The following is a 17,077-nucleotide window of genomic DNA, read 5'->3' as shown; positions in this document are numbered from 1 at the left end:
TCTCATACAAAAAATATAACATTTCGCTTACTAACATAATATGTGCATTATTTACAACAACCATACTTACAGACAAATCTTGTCCAAGGATCATATAAGCACAACATTTCAACGTAGGCGTCACTCCGAGACGTCCTGCAGCCATATTGAACTGGCAAGACAACAATAAACCACGTCGCAAAGCAACAAGAGTTCGCTGTTAGACAGCACAAAAAGCCTTGCTGTAAAACTTGCCAAAAGGCAGAATACTGTCTGAGCGGGACATGTGCGTTAATTGCGTCAAATATTTTAACGTGATTAATTTTAAAAAATTAATTACTGCCCATTAACGCGATAATTTTGACAGCCCTAATATATATGTATATATACATACAGTGGGGAGAACAAGTATTTGATACACTGCCAATGGGAAAACCTATTGGATGTGTGACACGTAGCCTAAATACATGGACTAGTGTAGTTTTATTTTGCAGTTTACCAATATATATATATATATATATATATATATATATATATATACAGTGCTGCTCGAAAGTTTGTGAACCCCACAGCGATGGTCAGATTTTTTGTAAAAAAAACTAAAATAACCTTATTAAATGTTAAGTTATACCCAAATCCACAATACTGACATTCCAAATAATGGACTGAAACAAAAGAAATAGTTATATTGTCATTCTTTATTTAACAAAAGTGGTTGATTTAAGAAAAACTCAGATATCATGTGTGCAAAAGTATGTGAACCCCTTCAGTTAATAGGATATTGCACCTCCTTTTGCAGAGATTACCTCAACCAAACGGTTTCTGTAGTGACTAATCAGCCTCTCACATCTACTTTGGGGGATTTTTGCCCATTCTTCCTTGCAGAACGCAGTCAGTTGAGAGAGGTTTGATGGGCGTCTGGCATGAACTGCTCGCTTCAGGTCCCGCCACAGCATTTCAATGGGATTTAGGTCAGGACTTTGACTGGGCCAGTCCAGAACACGAATCTTCTTCTTTTTCAGCCATTCCTTGGTTGTATTGCTGGAATGCTTTGGATCATTATCATTTTGCATGATCCACCTTCTGCCAAGCTTTAACTTCAAAACAGATGGCGTCAGGTTATGTTCTAGGATTTGACAATATTCCTCAGAATTCATGATTCCCTGGACTATGTGGAGTTGTCCAGGTCCTGAGGATGAAAAGCAAGCCCAGATCTTGACATTCCCACCTCCATGCTTCACTGTTGGGAGAAGGTTCTTTTGGTGGTATGCAGTGTTGACTTTTCGCCAGACATGGCGGTTTTGGTTGTGACCAAACAGTTCAATTTTGCACCTACATCAGTTGATGAAAACTCTTTTTAATTTAGTCTCGACAACACAACTGTTAAAAAAACAAAAAAAAACTACTGAATTGATTGATTAGGAAATCAGGTTGAAATAATAGAAAATTCCAAAATGTTGAGGGGGTTCACAAACTTTTGAGCAGCACTGTATATATATATATATATATATATATATATATATATATATATATATGTATTTTTTTTTTAAACCCAGATATCTCAAAGTAACACATTTTAGAGCTGTAATTGCAATACCGTGATACCCAAAAACCCTGATATTTCGACTTAAGTTTATCATACCGACAGAATATCATACCGGCACATACCTCGTTTAGAACTACATATGTATAAATATATATTGTTCACTACAACAATACAGAAGCTTCAATGGTTCAGTCGTTAGTTCCAGTGTCAATCACGGCAATTTCTGTCTCATTTGTTTCCCCTTGTTCAGATCCCAATGTCGCTGATCAGGGTCAAGTGTTGGTTGTTGTCACCGCATCAGTTGGTGGCTTCTCGCTGTTGGTCATCCTCACCCTCTTCCTCCTCATAACTGGACGGTGAGGGACTTCATCTATCTCACCTGCATACGCAGACGCATACGCACATACATGCACAAATGAAGATACACACATGGAGACTTACACTGTGTGGCGCTAAAAACAAAAGTCTGCTAATGGACTCTCTTTTACCGCCAAGCAGGCGCTCTTATTTTCCAAATGACTGAACAAATTTTCTGGTTAATTACTCAGCATGTAATGCAGCAACCAGCCATTTGATCCATTCCATTAGCTCCCTCTGGTTAACTCGGGTTCTTGTTATCAGTGAGACTCTAGTTCACAGAATTTTATCATTAGCTGCAGTTCATTTTAAACAATGAAAAATGGCCAAGGAACGGTCAATAATTTTGTTAAACTTTAGCAGATTGGAGTGTGATCCGTCTCAATGTTACTCCTTCCTGACCTAGAAATTTAGAACTTTTTCTACTTAATAATTGATTGAACCTGAAATAAAATGGATAGTAATTGAACAAAATTGCTTGCAAAGTATTAGTCTTTATTCCTTTTCTGAGACAAATTAATTCTAGCAAAAGCCTCTCAAATATGACTCTCTATCCAATGAATGTTATATTCTTTCATGAATTGTGTCCATCCTTGCAGGTGTCAAGGGTATATAAAAGCCAGAATGAAGTCACAAGAAAAGAGGAGGACGCGTTTCCGTAGTGGACATGGTAATGATCCATTTTGTCTTACGTTGACTGTGTTATAGACAGACAGTATATAGATTATTCTCTTTCTGAATGACAACAAGGTTTCAATTTATTCATGTATTAATTTATTTTTGTACTTTAGCTTTTTTATCCTTTTTATCCTTTTGTTTCAATCTACAAATTGGTTGAATTTGAGTTTTATCCAGTGCACCTGCTATTTTTTTTTTTTGGTAAACCTACACAATACAAATGAATTCTAACTCCTTACATTTTCAATTTGAATAACACATTAGCTTGTTTGATGCTTTAGAAACCCAAATACTTTACGGCTTCCATTGTATTTTCCAGATAAGTTACTTTAGGGGATTCAATAACAATGTCTTATGGGGTGAAAAAAGTGGGAGAATGGGGGGGAATAATGCCTCTGTTGTAGCGCTGAGTGTGGTCACCCTAGAGACAGAGTTAACTCTAAACTGCAAACTAGGTTAGAAGAATCCCTCACATCCTTTCCAGTTTGAACGGACACTGCTTTAAAGAAGTTGTTGTCTCAGGATGAAGTTATGGTACAAGGCAGCATATGCGCTGCTGACTGCTGCAGGGATTCTAGTCTCTGCTGATGCCTGGAAGCTTCCATTGTTGTTTAGCTTTTTCATTCCTACGGAAAATGTGTCAGCTATATACTATTGCTCTCTGCACTTTACAAATATAACAGAAACACTTCAAAATGTTAGAAAGACAAATCAGATCGGTTTGCTACGTCAAACAATGTTACTAGCAGAGATGTGAGGTAGAAAAATTAACTGCACAGTAAGGCAACACTCAACTGTAGCTGTGATATTGCCTATCATGCCGCTCCACTGAGATTGCTGAAATGTAGACATATACATTAGAGATGTCCCGATCCGATATTTGGATCGGATCGGACGCCGATATGGGCAAAAAAATGCGCATCGGAATCGGATCGGCCAACACGGAAAAATTCCGATCCAGACTTCCGATCCAGTTTTTTTTTCAAGTCTGGTCCGGGATTTCCAGCGCACCGATTTTCATAATCCATTCCAGTTTTTGCTTCGGTTTCCCTAAAATCCGGTCCGCATTTTACGGCCTACCTTCAACACACTACATATACATTACCCGTCTCCCAATTTACCGAGAGACTTTATCGGTAAAAATATCCGCTGAGTGGGATCATTTCACCTTAAAGGACGACAAAGACGAAGAGGCAGAGTGCAACATATGCCACAATAAAGTCAAGCGTGGTGGTAAAGCTGTAAGAAGTTTTAATACAACCAACCTAATCAAGCATTTAGGGAAATACCACCATAACACCAACAATATAAGAAGTATGTTAAGAAAACCGAAGACAAAAAGAAAGGTCCTACGCAACAACAGGCATGAAAATCTCTCACCTTTCGGTGAAATTCGCCGTTTTGAAGTCAAAAAGGGCGACCTACGTGAATTGCGTAGCTCCGAGGAGAAATTCTTTTTGGGAGGAGGGGGGGGGGGTCGCGAGGTTTTATTTAATTATTATTATTATCATCATGTGATTAACTTAGTACGTAAACTGAGCATTTAAGAACACAGTCAGCAAATCCTTCTAGATGCTTCGCTGACGAGAACCAATCATCGGTCCAAGCTGCGTTCCATTATTCCAAACGCGCGCACTCCTTACTGTACATGGAGTGCTCGGAGAGCCTTCGGTTGCATTGCAAAGCAGCGAAAACAAAAAGCAGGCCTTATCCACATCGGGGCAGACCAGAGCACAGCATACACACTTGCCTGTATTTGCCAGCAGATTGAATTTGGTGAGTAATGGTTTCAATCGTTTTCACGTTTTGCGATATAAAAAAGTTACTGCCATTCGTTGCAGCTTGCGTTGAACACTGCCAGAGCTAGCCAAATCTCCCATGAAAAAAAATAGCTCCCGTTAAATTGGCGTCAAGCTTGTGTATTTAGCGGTAATATAAACGAAGAAACACACTGTTGAGTCAAATTAAGCGGCATTCTCTCGGATGGAGGGGGCGCCTCACATCGCTCCCGTCGTCCGCCGGAGACGCGTTATTTTCGGCTTGGATTTGAGCTGACGGCCGGTGTCGGCACAACAGCGGCCCGACGAGTGGTGGGAATGAGTCCTGCTTCTTAAAGCTTTTCAGAAATACAGGGATCCCTCGTTTTTCGCGGTTAATGGGGACCAGAACCCGCCGCAATAAGTGAAAACCGCGAAGTAGCGCCCCCCCCCCCCCATTTTTTTGTGCGTGTTCAATGCATTTATTCAGATTTTACATTGGAAAAAAGATACATATATATATAAGACATGTTTTTTCACTTTTTTCACCAAAGTATCATTTATAAATAATTTTCAAGCACTTCAAAATGTAAGAATTATGATAAGTTTTAAACATGTTACTGCCCCACCGAATTATTTTTAAACAAGAATAAAGTAGTTAGAAAATGCTTGGCTTTATTAAAAGCTTCATAGTGAGTCTACTCAAACCCTCTCAGGCTTTGGTAAACGGTGATTGGCACATGTGCAAAGTTTTTCTTTTTATATATATTTTTTTGTTTGAAGCAACTTATTTGATTGAATAATAAAGACACAAATGTCCTAGCCAAAATGTGGCCCAAACGCAAAACATTACTTAAATGGAAAAATTTGTTTCAATCAAGAAAAATAGTTTTCAAATGCTTTTTTTGTCTCAATCAAAAACATTTTTTTTTTTTATTGAAGCTACTTTTTGGGATTAAAAGTATATACTGTATTTTGATTGAAGCAACTTTGTTTTTGATAGAAGTAACTTTTTTTCTGATTGAATAATAAAAACACAAATCTAACCCCATCGTTATTGAGTGAGAAAGAAATTAAGAAAGCTTTAAAACTAAAAGCCACCGGGGAGTCTGTTTGTTTTTTTAAATATTTATATTTCATTACATAGACATGCGTCGTAGGGAAGGGAGATTGAGGGATAAAAAAGGAGTTAGATGAGGCTGCTAAAGGCATTGGATACCTCATCAACTGGGTGAATAGCAGACCTGGTAAGAACAAGTTTGCAAGGATAGTCGGGTATTAAATCCAATTACAAACACAATTACAATGTTATTTTTCTATAAGATTTTTATGTCATTGCTTTATTAATCATTAGGTGCTAGAGTTGTTAAGTATGGATAATAATGAAATAATAGTTTTAAGAAAACTGTGCTGATGGTGGCTCAGTGACCATCTGATGTGGTTTGTTCTCAGATGAACAAGTTGAGGAAGGAAGTTTTGATGCAGACGTTGAAGGAAGAAAAGAGGCAGACTGACTGAGTCACAGCCAGAAAGTGTTGATGACAGTTTTGATTTCTATTCACTGTTGCCCCCTCCCAATTAAAGTATGTCACAGTCGCAGCCAATTATTATCTAAAGCTGGTTAAAATTGAAGTTATGTTGTTTTAAGGTGTATTAAATACTTGTTCATGTGCCCCTTTTGATCTACGAGCACCCACCCCTCCACCGGTCTCTGCATGGCCCTGCTGAAACACAGTGTGGGTCGACAGAGCTCAATATTTTGTTGGGGTGTACAATACAGTGTACTGGAACATATTTCCTCCACACCCTTCTCACCTTTTTAACCCCTGACCCATTTTCATGCCTGCAACAAACACTGGCAGAAACTTTTGCTATGCGTGACAAACTGGCACTCGACAGTCCCAAAGCCCAGGGAATAACAAGAGTCATTGCCAAAGAATTCATTCTGGATGACGAGCCATAATCTCTCGTGAGTAAAGACGCACCATCCAACACTTAGAACCACGGTATAACATGCCTAGCCGTCATTACATCCTTGAGCGATTCGGCCGTGGAAGATTCGAGAACGATTCACAAACATCCAAATTCCGATTGTTGAAATATGTCAAGTAAAGCGGAACTAATACACAGCGCGGTCTTCGGGAAGCAATGAAGAACTGACTGCATTGCGTCCCGAGAGTAAACATCATACTTGTTATAGACCCGGGTAATGCCAATGCTCAACTCACGGCTTTTGCTCAACTCATGCCGCTGGATAAAAAAACACAAGAATACATGACTGCTGCTGACAGCCGCTACAAACTACGTCAACCTCGTTTTACTGTAGATAATAGATATCGTATATATATAGAACTAGATGCAATATGACAGACTTGACGGCGTTAGCAACATTGAAGTAATGAAAACTAGTTGCGTTAATAAACAGCCGCGATCTTAAAGCAGGAGACTTCCCTAGTAGGCTATTGTGAACCTTCCAACGAACCTAATTAACTTTTTATCTAAAATACTCCTAAATCGGCAAAATCATGACTTGAATCCATCTTCAAAACAGTTTTAAAACTCTCGCATGTCGAAAGTAGACAGAAGGGGAATTATGGAATAACGGGAGCAATTTTAACAACTTTAACAGTTGATTCGCAAAATTAAATGAATTGAATGTAGTTTAAAGCTGCTGATACAGAATGGGGACTTGAGTATTTTATTTACTGTTTTAAAATGTTAACTTGATACTGAAATAGTCGTTTATTTAAACCTGAGAGGATTTTTATGCAATTTTTGTAACTAATGCACGAAACATTAAAAACATCTAATAGCTTGGTGGGTTTGTGGGATTTTCCACTGAGGTTGTTTGTGTGTTTTGCTTTTTTAAGACAGTTTACAATATTATTTGCACGTTTTACTGACTGTTTGTTATTTATAATGTTTTGTGTTTGTCACTGAATAAACAGGTCAGTTTCTTGTTACCAACTGTTGTGTGTTATTCAAACTCACCTAATTCAGCTGGCTAGTTGTTATCAAGAGTACTAAAACCTTTTTCAACATGAGTCTGACAACTAAGTAAGGAGGCTAAATAACTTTAAACTTTAACACATGCTCAGATAGGCCGGTATCGGTATCAGCCAGTATCGGTATCGGATCGGAAGTGCAAAACAATATCTGTATCGGATCGGAAGTGCAAAAACCTGGATCGGGACATCCCTAATATACATATCAATGTTTTTTTTTAAACCTAAGGTTTTTTTGAGAAAAAAAATCTAAACTAAACATGTTTTGCCCATATAAAGTATTTAAACAATGACATTTTTTAAAAATCATAATAATTTCTGTTCCAAAAGGAAGGGCATAGTTAATATGTTGTGTGTTAGGCTTTGTGTTTGGTTCCTCCTAGTGCGGTCTTGTCTCTACTATTGCAAGTTGATTTTACCTGTTGTGCCTGCTCCTTGTGTGTCGAGCAATCTGCTGCCTCTCATGCCATCCACCTGTTCCTCATAGTCTTTACCCCATGTCTGTATTTAAGATCCCCATGTGCAGTCTGTTCTTGTTGCGTCAGCGCCTATCTCTTGTCAATGTCGACGTCTTTTGCTCATTTCCTGATTACCCCATTCAAGCCATGTTCTTGTGAGTTGAGCTTTAGTAAGTTGTGTTGCTACCCAGTCTTTCGTTTGATCCCTTGGGCTTTTGTTCGTACTTTGTTTTTGGACTTGTCATTATTAAAACAGTTTTGAGTTACCGCCACCCAGCATTGCCTCCTTATTTTTCCTGCATCTGTGTCCACTCCTTGGCTCTTCTCCCTGCTGACATTGTGTTTTTTTCTCTTTTACCAGTTCCATTCTCTGGGATAAAGACTTATGTGGATCCAGACACGTATGAAGACCCCACTCAGGCTGTAGAGGAATTTGCCAAAGAGATTGACCCTTCATCTATATGCATCGACAGGGTAATTGGCACAGGTAAATACGCATAAAGATGGTAATCAGATATTTGTCCATCCATAGTATAGGTACTAAATAATTGATCACATACTGTCTCATCATGTATGTCTTCTCCAGAAGGTGGGTTGCACAAAAAATGCCTACAAAGTTAGTGAAAAAGTTTTTTGTTTTTTTTTTTAAATGGGGCTTTGTATTAAAAGAAAAATATCAATTCATGTGATATTTCACCACTTAAATTGTATGATATATTCAAAAGAAAAAGTCTAATTCTGTTCATCAGAGCAAATATGGTTACATTGATTTGTTTCACTATAAACACAGTGCCATCTGCTGGTCAACAGTTTGACAACCACTGGAGTGAAAAATTTCAATGAATTTATCAAGACATTGTACTTTAACATTTATTAATATGCCACAATTAAAACAACTTTATTGTTATAACTGGACGTATGATTTTTTGTGTGTGTGTGTATGTGTAGAGAGTACCTAAGAGTCACGAGGTTATGAGTTTAAATCTTATCTTAGGCCCTTTTGTGTGTGATTGCATGTATTCATATCATGTAACTGCTTCAACAGGGGAATTTGGAGAGGTTTGCAGCGGCCGTTTGCGCATACCTGGAAGGCTGGACATCTCTGTGGCAATAAAAACCCTGAAAGGTGGCTACATGGAGCATCAGCGGCGAGACTTTTTGCGCGAAGCATCAATCATGGGACAATTTGACAGCCCCAACATTATCAGATTAGAGGGGGTGGTCACTAAAAGTAAGTTTCTTGTGTGTAGATTTTACAGTATATATTTGTTTTCTAAGTAGAATCATTCTTTTAAACTTCATTCACTCGTTCATGTTTCCTCAGGCAGGCCTGTGATGATAGTAGTGGAGTACATGGCAAATGGAGCGCTCGATTCTTTCTTACGGGTTTGGATATCCTCCTTTATAATATATAATGTACATGTTCTTCCCAATTTCTTTTGTCTAAAGTGCCAATCGCGTTTTCCGTATTTCACGCCAGACACGCGATGGACAGTTCACAGTGCTCCAGCTGGTCGGAATGATGCGTGGCATCGCAGTGGGCATGGCTTACCTCTCAGACATGGGTTACGTTCACAGAGACCTAGCGGCGCGCAACATTCTGGTGGATGAAAACTTGGTGTGTAAAGTGTCAGACTTTGGCATGTCTCGAGTGATGGAAGAAGACACAGAAGCAGCATACACTGCCACAGTCAATGTGAGTGTTTAGTTAGAAGGTTGGCTGCAAGTTATCCAGCTCTGCTCAATTTCTGCATCCTAAACAATTATTCAGCCTTACTTTTATCGTCAGGGAGGAAAGCTACCAATACGCTGGACAGCACCAGAGGCGATTGCTTATGGCAAGTTCTCCTCTGTCAGCGATGTATGGAGTTTTGGGATTGTCATGTGGGAAGTGATGTCATATGGCGAGAGACCTTACTGGGAGATGTCCAATCAAGATGTAAGATAATTGCCATCAGGTCAATACTGAAATTGTAGCACCATTTGAAGAAACATTCTCTTTCCGATGCTCTCAGGTCATTTTATCAATGGAGGAAGGATATCGATTACCTGCTCCAATGGGCTGCCCTGTCACACTGCACCAGTTGATGTTGCACTGCTGGCAGAAGGAGCCGAGTCAGCGTCCACGATTCAACAACATCCTCTGCTTCCTGGACAAACTCATCATCAACCCCAGTGGTCTCCTCACTCTGGTGAACGAGTCACACAAGTACGTGTCATCTCAAAACACAGTGGATAAGAGGAACGGCTTGAATATCATCATACAATCACAATCCTTAAACCATAGGTACACACCTACCACCAAATGAAATTCAATGCATGTGTGGGATTTAGATGTGCCGTTATAATGGTAACCAGCGTAGAAAAGGGCTTTTTGATTGGAGACAGGCCAGACCTCATAACAATCCTAAACAATTCTCACTGTTCCAAGTAAAAGACATGACTCTTCCACTCCAGCGCTGCAGTTGCTGCACCATCTACTGGATCCGCTTGGTCACTGCACCAAATGTCTCCGATGCAAATGGAGTGTAACGGTGAAAAGACGAAAGCATTATTATCAGAGTAAGTACAGTACATTCAACATATCTACCTTCTTTTTGTTAAGATAACATGTGATGCTATTAATCGGAATAAATGAGGAGAAAATAAATTATCAGCCTTAGTTTGCTCTCCTCTCACACACATAAAGTAAGATTCAACAGTAGATTTTAAACTTTCATGTAAACAACTACAAATGAAAACAGGATAGGCCTGACCGGTATTGGAAAAAAAACTATTATTATTATTATTAATAATATTTGGGGGGTTTGCGATATATTGCGATATTAAAACGGATAAAAGAATTTTCACCAGATAACTTGAATTGCTCTGTTTGGGATAGGCCTGAACGATATTAGAAAAAAAATAACATTGCGATGTAGTATACATTTCCAAGTCTCCACACTTACTTTTTGCATTGGTTGCACTGGTTGCACCTATCTTTTTTTTAAGGGGCACCAGTAAAAAAAAATTACGATCACGCTGCCGGAAACATCCTCTCACTTTCACAATGAATGAGTTGGCACAGCACCCTTCAGACTGGACTGCAAGTTTAACAATGATTAACACATTTGTGCCTTTGATCGTGGAGCTACCGAGGCTTCTCAGGCCAGATCAAAGCTACAAACCTGTCAATCATCGTTAACGTTAAGTACCAAACGCCAGCTGCACTGGTGACCAGGAAAAACAGTTTGGTCACACTGCCTAGCACGAGGGAGGGTGAGAGGCTGTGGCGCTGTATGAGCATTAAACAGAAAAACATGAATATATATATTTTTTTAAAATTAAAAATCCAATCCTTTTCACCCGATTCCGATCCTCTGTTAGTAGCGCGTTCAGCCCGATTTCCGATCACATGATCGGATCGGGGACTTCCCTTATTTATATAATGCCATTTAAACCAGGCTTGCTGTAAATGCAAGGGAACCAGGATCTGCACACTTCCTGCTTTTATGAAGTAAAACAAAAGGTTACATGTTTAAAAAAAAAAAAAAAAAAAAAAAAAAACAATTGCAAGTCCTGCGATGTGACTATGGCACATGCACACATTGCAATGGCGAAGTTCAAACGATATAATGTGCAGGCCTTAAACCCGAGGTCAAAAATAATGTACAGTACATTGCAACGTACACAGATGACGTTTTATATTGCAATTTTTCATTACACACTGCTCAAATGGACTTCATGGGCGCTTATTTAAATGATATTTACTGAATTTCTTTATTCATTCAAATTCTTACGCTCCTTGTCTCCCTAAATGTTGTCCTTAGTTTCCCTGATTCACCTGATGACTTGCCCGACTACCCTCTTTTCATCTCTATTGGGGACTGGCTTGATTCCATCAAAATGAGCCAATACAAGAACAATTTCATTGCAGCAGGATATACAACGCTGGATTCCATTTCAACAATGAGTGCAGAGTGAGTGGGCCCTGACATTTTCTCTTCATAGTGTTTGACCCTTGCCTCTCTGATCATATATTTTTTCCCCCCCCTTTCCAATGATGTTTTCTTCCTCAGTGACATCAGACGAATTGGGATCTGTTTGATTGGCCACCAGAGGAGAATCATTAGCAGCATACAATCTCTGCGCCTGCAGTTTCACCACATCCAACATAGTGGCTTTCAAGTGTGAGACCGTTACACAAAGCCAGACTGTGCACACATTTTTTAACTGCACACCAGACTGCGGGTTTAGTTACACTGCTGATGAGAGCAATCCGGAGCTGCACAATGTGGACTCTGGCAAACACACCTCAAATGGTCATCATGTCACGGTACGTATATTGCCAGTGCGTCTGCTCAACAACAAACCTCAGTCAGTTCTGGCTAAATGCGATCTCATTCACTCGGCAAATATCATCATTCATTTCAATTTAAGACTGACAGTATTTCCTCCAGTGTTGATATAAGTGCCAGTCAATGCCTCTGCTCTTTCCAAGTGACAATCCAATGATTTTTGATTGATTTTGATGGTCTCAAATCGGGTACCTCAAAACCAGAGATGATATGGAGAGAACATTTGGTAATGTATGACACAGTAGGTTATTTTAATAACAAATATGTTGCTGGTTTATTAAATATTTCACCGGGAATATGAATTGACAAAATGTTAAACACAATTCTCTTTTTGAACTGAAGACGACTGAATGTCAAAATTTTTTTATAGAAATGTGTTCTATCCTCATGGTATTACAGTGTATCTTGTACTGAAAGTCACGTGAAAGGTGTATGTTTCTTCCTTAATAAAAAACTCTATTTTAATGCATTGTTATGTGTCTGAATCCGAATACTCAGGTTCACTATGGCACACACACGCACACAAGTGTATCCATGGTTGCACATACAAGCACAGTCTCAGACAATAACCACTCAAGAGACTGACAGGTTTTCTGGACATGAAGAATTGTCAGGTGAGTTTGTCAATTAGATCAGTTTATCGACGAGTAGCATGAAAAAACCTTAGCAACTGTTTCTACAATTTTGATTTACTGTCTCACATAGGTGTTTTTTTTGTTGTTGAAATTTTAAATTTTAACTAAAAAGTGTTCGATGTTCGGCTAACAGGGAAAACTTTAGGATCTACCTAAAATACACTGCAACAATTGTAGTTCAACTCAGTTAAACTGTTGAACGCCAGTCCCAACTGTTCAATGTTACAGCACTTAATGCACAACCTGCTGTCCCAAATCAAAAAGCTGAAGAGGCAACACGCACAACAGATGTCCATATTCATGCCTTTCTGTGACTCTTCTGTTACCTTGTTATTTACGTTCAAACATGCTCAAGACCTGCTTGTGACACTCAGCCATGTGACCAATTCAATTTGCGAATATCCTGTTGCAGAATCTGCGCCGAGGTGGCTGTCGATCAATTGTTAGAGGTCGTCTTGGTCGCATTCCATCTACATGTGAACAGCAAGATAAAGTACTGTACTGTTAAAATCCCTTTGTAACGGAGCAAGGGTAGTTATTGGTCAATTCATAAACTTGTGAAATGTGTTTAGTTCAGCAGCTTGAAAAAGAAAGTTTATTTTTAATTTATTAATATTATTATTATTATTACCTGTCCTTTTAAAGGGGAAATGTGAACTAAGGTTGGCCAACCATTAGAGCTGGGAATCTTTGGGCACCTAACGATTTGATTACGATTACGATTCAGAGGCTCCGATTCAATTATAAAACGATTATTGATGCACCCCCCCCCCCTTTTTTTTTTTTTTTTTTTTTTTTTTTTTTTTTTTTTTTTTTTTTTTTTTTTCTAAATGTTTTGTACATTAGTTCCAAAATTGTTCAAAAATACTCTCAGGCTAAACCAAACTACTATTTCAGTATCAAGTTAACATATAGCAGTAAACAAATATACAAAAATAACAGTAAATAAAAAACTCCAGTCCCCATTCTGTATCAGCAGCTTCAAACTACATTCAAATAATTTAATGTTGTGAATCAACTGTTAAAGTTGTTAAAATTACTCCCGTTATTCCATAATTTCCCTTTTGTCTACTTTCGACTTGTGAAAGTTTTAAAACTATTTTAAAGATAGATTCAAGTCAATATTTTACCGATTTAGGAGTATTTTAGATAAAAAGTTAATTAGGTTTGCTTGAAAGGTTCGCTACAACAGCCTTGCAGGGAAGTGTACTGCTTTAAGATGGCGGCCGTTTACTAACGCCCGCATCTAGCTTTTTGTAGATGTGCTGCAAACGCTACCGAATCTATATTGCATCTAGTCCTATGAAAATGATATCTACCGTAACATTATGTGGATGTACTATGTAGCAGCTTTTCGGCAGCAGTCAGGTATGTTGTTGTGTTTTTTTTATCTCGTGGCATGAGTTGAGCTAGAGCCGTGAGTTGAGCATTGGCATTACCCGAGGGGCCGGGTAATGAGTAGCATGATGTTTAGCTACTCTCGCTCCGTTCCTCATTCCGAGGACTACGCGGCGCGCTGAGTGTGTTGTATTTCCGCTTTACTTGGCGTATTTCAATAATCGGAATTTGGATATTTGTGAATCGTTCTCGAATCTTCCACGGCCGAATCGCGAATAAGCTAAGAATCGAAATATTTGCACACCTTTACCAACCATGTTTTTGAATAATATCAATGGCTAAACAATTATAAGCATATTTTCATTAGTTTTTTTTAACGCAACCCTTCCAGATTGTTTAACCCATAGCAACGCCCCTGACAATCTTCGGAAATTACGTCACACCGGGAAGTGCGAGGGAAGTCCGTCATAGAATAGTATTGTTTGTTGCATTGCTTCTTGGTAATATGTCACGGCGGTGTGTGGCGATGTTTTGTTCTCACTCAAACGAAAAGTTGTATGAGTGGCCAAAGGGCAGCAGGGCACGTAAATGGACATCTTTCGTTCACACGAAGCGAATGAATTTCACGCCATCATCGAGTAGTGTTCTCTGCTGCAAACACTTCGAAGATGCCTGCTTCCTTAACCGGTCTGCTTATAATCAAGGATTTGCCAAAAAGTAAGTGTGATTTTTGGATAGATGACTGATGACTTTGTCAAAGCAGAGCTGCCAACTGTTGTGGAACGTACAGTAGAAGCTAGCGACGTTAGCCGAAAGCCAACTCGTGGCAATAGTCGTGGCATAGTTGTTGTTGTGTTCGCTAGTGTTACGTCCCAAGGACGGCTCGCGAAGGGCGTAACATAAAACGAGCCACACAATTTCACAAGTGGCACAAAATTTACACAACAAACTTGCAATGAATATGGTAAATGGTGTTATACTTATATAGCGCTTTTCCACCTTTCAAGGCAATATGTACAAAATGTAGATGAAGCACAGCTTCAGGGTAAGCCCAAGCCAAAACAACAAACAAAAGGAATCTACACTTGAACCCCAACCGCTAACTAAACCCTGATCATGAAAAAGAACGAAGAAAAGACACCCACTAACCTAGCTTCTTACGCTAAAAAAAAACAGGAGAAAACGGGTTGAACAGAAATGGCGACTTACCCCTTCTTGCTTCAGTGCTCTTATTATGTGAACAAAAACCATCCAATAACGAATAAAGACAAAAGACCTCACCGAAAAAGCGGGAGTGTATCAGACTAGCGATCAAATGCAAACGAGCGTGAATGGCGAACTAACAGCTGGCGAGGAGGACCGCGGCAGAATGCTGTCAAATGTGAACGTTGACAGCTCAAGTCCCGCAGTGAATCATGGGAAATGTAGTCTCGGGACAACACTGAAGTGGTGCTTTGTAATCTGTTCGCTTGTGTGAAAAAACTACATTTCCTCACGCCATTAGACGCCACTTCCTGCCGATAGCTCCAGGAAGTAGTAGTAGCTGGTAGTATGAGGCGAGGCGGAGATGAGCGACAAGCAAAACTTCGTGGTCGAATGTGGCGGCAGTCCGCTATTATTTTGTTTTCTTATTGTTGCCACAATAAAGTGGAGAAAGCCATCAACGACTCATCTCCTTCTTTCCCCCCAACGTTTTTATATTATTACTTTATATTAGTGACGGGATCTGTCGTTCACTTGAGTAAACGAATCCATTCCGGTTCGTTCAGTAAAACGATTCGTTCAAACGAATCGTTCAACGAATCGTTCGCCCCCCTCATCTCCCTCCCCACCCAAATGAATCGTTCGGTTAGTGAACGGGAAGTGACGTTGCCGAACGAATCACCAAAGACCGCTTCGCAGTATAACTGAACGGGAAGTGACATTGCTTGGTCCCTCCCTCTCTTGCACATTGACCACTCGTCGTAGTTTCAGAAATGAGTGACAGGCGATATCATTCTGCTTACACTGACAGCCTCGTCTCCCTCCCGCTGCTGCAAAAGCGAGGGAGAACTTCCGCGTCGTCTGTCCTAGTTCTATGGGCTCAAAGTCATGGCTCGTGCTTGCATTTCGAATTAGGACACGGTTAAACATTTTCCTTTTGAGGGGGAAGTCGGGGTTTGGGGTCGGGGGCGCACGGACTTTCTTTAGCATGATCTTGCTCACATATACAATGCTGCTGCTAACAGCCAACGCGGCATGCCTGCTGTCACGAAAATAAAAATAAATCGAAAGTTTAATTTCTAATTATGGAACGGCCAACACATCATATTAACCTCTCGCTCTGTTGTATTTTTGTTTTTTATTATTAAGATGATCGTTTTGAATTTTTGCACTGGTATTAATAAATAAAATAATCCGGTCAGCTCCCCTGTCGTCCCCGCATCTCAGATCGTCAAATGCTGACGAGAAATAATTGTTTGCTTTATGATTTCGCCTTTCTACTCTCATTAGTCTGTTAAGAAAAATGTAGACATATTGCGACATCTCCCGTGTCCGCGCGCTGTGTTTTTGGGGCGCTTGAGTAGCACATGATGGACGGATCGACATAATTTGTCAAACCAACCGACACCCTCTGACACGGAAAAAAAAAAAAAAAAAACACTCGGAAAAAATTGACATGTATATACAGTTTCATTGCAAATCAGTATTATGGTGATCATACTAAATATTATTTTTTTTCTGTGCACATGAGGTACATATCGCTGCCATGAAGCCTCCATATAGTGACAGTTCTCTGCCCGCTTCACTGCCGTCACGCGACCGCAGCTCAGGTTTTGCTTGCCTCGTAGCTACGCGTGTTTTAAATTACTGTAAATTTGATAGTATATCGTCATAGGCACAGTCCCGAGTCTGTTGAGAAAAGTAGAACACTAAACCATGCTCGCTAGATTTGTGTGGTGTTTTTGTCTTTTTGAGCAGCATTTGATAGGCTCCACGTTAACAAA

At 39.5% G+C, this 17,077-nt stretch overlaps 1 protein-coding gene across 2 annotated transcripts in view; it reads left to right on the top strand.

Moving 5' to 3' along the window:
• Window positions 1–13,379, top strand: part of LOC130913303 (ephrin type-A receptor 6-like) — a 97,301-nt gene extending 83,922 nt beyond the window's left edge. The window contains exons 11-21 of one of the 2 annotated variants that reach the window (XM_057831796.1): window positions 1,776–1,881; window positions 2,482–2,552; window positions 8,142–8,267; window positions 8,826–9,011; window positions 9,105–9,166; window positions 9,261–9,476; window positions 9,552–9,719; window positions 9,796–10,067; window positions 10,238–10,342; window positions 11,590–11,739; window positions 11,839–13,379. In XM_057831796.1, the coding sequence (XP_057687779.1) occupies window positions 1,776–1,881; window positions 2,482–2,552; window positions 8,142–8,267; window positions 8,826–9,011; window positions 9,105–9,166; window positions 9,261–9,476; window positions 9,552–9,719; window positions 9,796–10,067; window positions 10,238–10,342; window positions 11,590–11,739; window positions 11,839–11,953 (1,577 nt within the window). In that variant the 3' untranslated portion in view covers window positions 11,954–13,379. The remainder of the gene's footprint in view (window positions 1–1,775; window positions 1,882–2,481; window positions 2,553–8,141; window positions 8,268–8,825; window positions 9,012–9,104; window positions 9,167–9,260; window positions 9,477–9,551; window positions 9,720–9,795; window positions 10,068–10,237; window positions 10,343–11,589; window positions 11,740–11,838) is intronic. The other variant, XM_057831804.1, reaches the window with a different exon arrangement.
• Window positions 13,380–17,077: the final 3,698 nt, after the last annotated feature.

This window comes from Corythoichthys intestinalis, chromosome 1, assembly GCF_030265065.1.
Source record: "Corythoichthys intestinalis isolate RoL2023-P3 chromosome 1, ASM3026506v1, whole genome shotgun sequence".
NCBI classification, from domain to species: Eukaryota; Metazoa; Chordata; class Actinopteri; order Syngnathiformes; family Syngnathidae; genus Corythoichthys; species Corythoichthys intestinalis.
Note: the sequence above shows the minus strand (reverse complement) of the source record. Positions and strands in the feature narration are given on the sequence as shown.